Raw genomic sequence first — 4,455 nt, forward strand, 5'->3', positions numbered from 1 at the left:
GTGCTGCAGGTAGTGATCGAGGGAGTGCTGCCGGGGTAAAGAGAACCCGTCAGAGCGTACTCCTGTTGTCTCGAAGATCTTGCGATAGTCGTGGAAGCGGCCCAGCGCATCCGACACCTCTCGTAGTGTGCGCTCTGTGAGAGTAGAGCGTCGGACTAGATAGCAGAACTCAAGGAATGCTGAGGATGTTCGCACTATGTCAGCGGGTACCAGACCTGCGATGGCAGGCAGATAAACCTGAGGACAGTCTTTGTCAGATAAGCGCAAATGCCAGGTGACAGGTATCCGTACCTTCATCAGGGCTTTTGAGTCATCACCCGTCCATTGTTTGAAGTCACGACCCTCGGGAAAGCGCCTCAGTCCCGAGAAGGGCGGCACAGCAGCTATGCTATACGATTTGATAAGCAGACTGTTCTCATGATATTTGAGCTTGCACACGTACCGGCGGTCGATCTCGTCAAGAATCTTCTTGGCCTCACTCTCTGTTGACTTTTGGGTATGTCGGGCAAGCGTCGCCGGCCCGGGTCACGTGGTCGTGCGCCGGTGTGGGAATAGGACTTATGTAGGCGTCGCGCGCCGTAGGTAGCCCCATCGGTTTGTAACCTAATCACCCATTGATCCCTGTCCATCGAGGACGTTGTCTGCCGGCGGTCTTTCCGGCGTCGTTCTCACACTCTCTCCATGCTCGAGCACCAAATATTCATGCACCCACGTCACCAGATGGTCATAGAAAGTTCCCTCGATAATTTGATGCAAAAGGTCGGGGGTCATGAGCTGATTGATATTGGCGCGCGGGAAATCATTGGTGAATGGCTATAAACACATTCTCCATGAATCAGCACACGTACAACATCATGAACACGAGCAAGACTTACAATGATGTCACCCACAATCCCGTAATCCTCCCACAGGGTGACCAAGTCCAGCGCGGCAACTAATGCTTGTGTGTGCTCACGTGTGCACAGACCATGGGTTCCACCATTTCCAAGAGCAGACCTGTGCGCAGAGCAGCTATGGAATGTGGTTTGACATCAACCTCTGCTAATATGAGACAATCAGAGTACTCACGTCACGCACCAGCCCTGAACAATGCACCCAGCGAGTTTTTGTTCCGAAAAATCTGCAATATACGGACCTAGACCGTATATCACCCGCCTGAAATGTCCGTCAGGGCAGCGCGTGACTTCCGGAACTGACATGGCAGCACGTAACGGGCTCAATATAGTAGAGAGACTTGCGTGGAAGAGTTGATGACAAAGTTTGCGGAAGTGGGCACTGTTTCCGTACTGCCGTTCACCTGTGAGAGTGGCTATATGAGTACCTAACTACAAGAAGTGCTGAAGGTCCTAACTTACTTTTAGGGATGGCTAGAAAGCCAATCACAGCAATTGCGTTATGGTGTGCACGCCGCACATTGTTGAACACATTACCGATGGACATGTATAGCGGCCAGTACTCGTTATGGCCAGTTGCAACAGAAACTGTTGTTTTGTCACTCCCAAGAATGAGAGGGACAAACATCGCGCCGTGTGTTGTCGGATCTTGCGCAATGAGATCCTAGACAGTGGGATATGTAAGTATCTAAATGTGATGAACTCGGGCAACATGTACTGACCGCTTGCTTCCATGCCCAGTTGGCAGACATCAGATTCAAAAAGTGTCGCTCATTGTCGACAAACTCCCAGTAGGGGCTATTTTTAACGAGGTATGAGCGATGTCGGATCTAACAACGTTCGGTCAGAGCTTCAGTGAGTGGAATATCAACTGTATTACTGTACCTAACGATGTTCGGTCACTTTACAGGAGATCAGTATATGTACAGTACTTAGAGGTAGAAAAGGACTTACAAGCTTCAGTGAGTGGAACATTGACTGAAGCTCGCATCGTGAACATGACAGGTATATAGTGTGCCGTAGTAGGGTGAGTCACCTGTATCTATGGTGCGCGGGCTAAACGAAGAGGACGGGGTATTTACAGACAGGAACAGAGGCGCCAGGGGTGCGACAACATCACACTGATTCCGACGCGATAATGCAACGTCATGTGCGCCCATATCCACGCGGGGCGTACGGACGCGCTTGTCCGTCAACACTCCCCCTCAAGCTGGACGAAGCCCCATCAGGCCAGCGAGGATGTCACGAGTTGACACGGCGTCTAGCCGTTTTTTAATTTTTTCCTTTTCGTGGGCTCGAACCCGCGACCTCTGTACCACCTGCCCGATATGGACACATCGTTATCTACTGTACGATTAGATTAGATGGGGCAGCAGTGCACGGCACAGCTCGGGCTCCGCTGCCACAGCCGCTCTGACTCACCGGCCCCCAGGACCGTGTCAGCATGCTGCGCATGGACTAGCTGCGCACGGACCAACACGCACAGCCTGCCCTTATCTCCCCATGTATATAAGCCGGCCTCTGCTACCCTAGGGACCTCAGTTTCGACCTCTTGTCCCTAGGTCAGTAAGCTCATGTACTTACTTACCTTTTCAATGCTAACTTACTTGTCCCTAGCCTTAGGTTTGAGCCTTGCTCACCATCGCTTCGGTGAGAACCAGTCGAACGCCCCTCGCTTTCAGATATTCCCCTGTTGCTTGACCTCAAGTCGCAACATTAGGTCGAAACTCCCACAGCGACCGGCATTCTCTTGGAACCCACACACTCACCTTCCCTTTCCCACAGGTCAGGTGGTGCGCACCCTACTATACCCTACAATACCTAGATAGCGTACGTACATCGCCAACACTAAGGGAACGAACTCTTCAGTACCTGCACTTCAGTGGGTGGTACTTGTCCTCACGGATGCGTGGACTAGGTTCCTGCTGCATAATAGTCAAAAGCAGTACTGGGCCCCACATGAACTGTGAACCCTAGTGTCTTCTCAGGCGCCATAGCGTAAGCTAATATAGCACAGCCATTGTAGTACGCGCTGATAGGCGCCAAGCCCCTATGGGCCCCGATACACCTCTTTTCGGCAGTCGCATCCCGCCTGGCACTTTGACTCAGTCTCCCAACACCTCGATTTTGCCTTCGACGCTCTTCAACACCTTCGACGGTGCGCGACACTTACTCGAAGCTCGGCACAGTCATCCCGATACCTCGCGCATAGATCCCGGGACATCTTCCACATTCGGCGAACAATAGGGCCACTTGACGCCGCTCAGCCAAGCGTACGCATCGCTCCAAGCCACACTGACATAGCCGGTCTTTCCCGATTAGGTATCGAACCTCGCAACATGCCTTCAACGACGGACACCGGTCCGAAGTGTCTCGCATGTTTCTCTTCATCTCCGCGTTCGGCATGACGTCACTCTACCAATGGACTTGATATGTGCCCCTCGGTGAGGCAGCTTCTTGAGGAACAATGCAAAGCCCCTTGTACCAGTGTGCCACTTTCGATAGTCGTAGCGTCCTGTGTAGTATAAAATCTGTCGTACTTCTCTCTAAAAAAAACAAGATCCGGTTCCCCCCTTGAGTTCAGAGCTCATATGTCGAGTTTGCCCCACGTCTAAGCCTTCAACTGCGTCACTTCGTCCCTCGCTGCGTAACCTCGAAACCTCGTCCACTGTGTTTACTCATCGATACCGTCTCGACGAACCCTTCGACTTCGACTATTGTCGAAGAAACTGCGAACCACGCCCTAGCTAAGTCCACCCTATCAAGTCGTGTCCCTTCTTTCTACGATACATCAAAGAGCTCTGCCAAGCTTCGATTGTCTCCGCTAACCACCCACAGCCTCCGGGTAGCTTTGACGACGTGTCGAAGCCACCTCGTACCTTCCCCATTGTTGATAGCCTTTTCCAAGGGCGTTTCTCGTGTTCACTCAAACCGCGGGACACCTTGCTGCTAACTCCCCTCTCACTAGACTATAATCTGTCTCTCTAGTCCCTTTAGGTCGCACCCAGGTTAGGGGTTAGGGTTTCGTAGGTCGTATCATTTCTGGAGCCCACCACGAGGGGATCTCAGGCAAGAATTCGCCGCTTTCGGGTTTCCGAAAACGTCTCCAGTAGTCACCCGCTTGCAAGCGCGTGAGGCTGCTAGCCGCAGTGCCGCCGAGAACCTCGACAGCTCCTCTAGAACGCAATCGACTCCCTCTCCAACAATTCCCGGTGACTTCAACCACGACAAAGAAGACAAGATAGACCAAGAACTCCAGGACAACTTCGACAAAGAACCAATTCCTTCGGCCGCCGAAGAACGCACTTTGTCCCCCGAGCTTCTAGGCCTCACTACTACCGACTACGACACTTCGACTCCTGATCTTTTCGAACGATCCGGTTCTTCACCTGAACCCGAGGATCCCATCCCATCTACTTCGAATCTCGAACTCCCGACTCCGTCTTCTTTTCGCGCCCACGCTCAGCCGCCCATCGCATCCTCTTCGCAACTTTCAGTCATACCTTCATCCAACCTGGCACCTCCGCCACCATTAGCACCTTCGAACGCAGCTTCGAACTCC

At 52.5% G+C, this 4,455-nt stretch overlaps 1 protein-coding gene across 1 annotated transcript; it reads right to left on the reverse strand.

Moving 5' to 3' along the window:
* Window positions 1-603: 603 nt before the first annotated feature.
* Window positions 604-1,645, reverse strand: POSPLADRAFT_1060317 (hypothetical protein; the record flags this gene model as incomplete). The annotated part of the gene is made up of 6 exons (XM_024481248.1): window positions 604-813; window positions 876-996; window positions 1,069-1,155; window positions 1,198-1,297; window positions 1,356-1,557; window positions 1,616-1,645. 6 exons carry the CDS (start codon window positions 1,643-1,645, stop codon window positions 604-606), a joined length of 750 nt encoding a protein of 249 aa, XP_024335295.1.
* Between the last annotated feature and the right edge of the window lie 2,810 nt (window positions 1,646-4,455).

Source organism: Postia placenta, assembly GCF_002117355.1.
Source record: "Postia placenta MAD-698-R-SB12 unplaced genomic scaffold POSPLAscaffold_14, whole genome shotgun sequence".
NCBI classification, from domain to species: domain Eukaryota; kingdom Fungi; phylum Basidiomycota; class Agaricomycetes; order Polyporales; family Adustoporiaceae; genus Rhodonia; species Rhodonia placenta.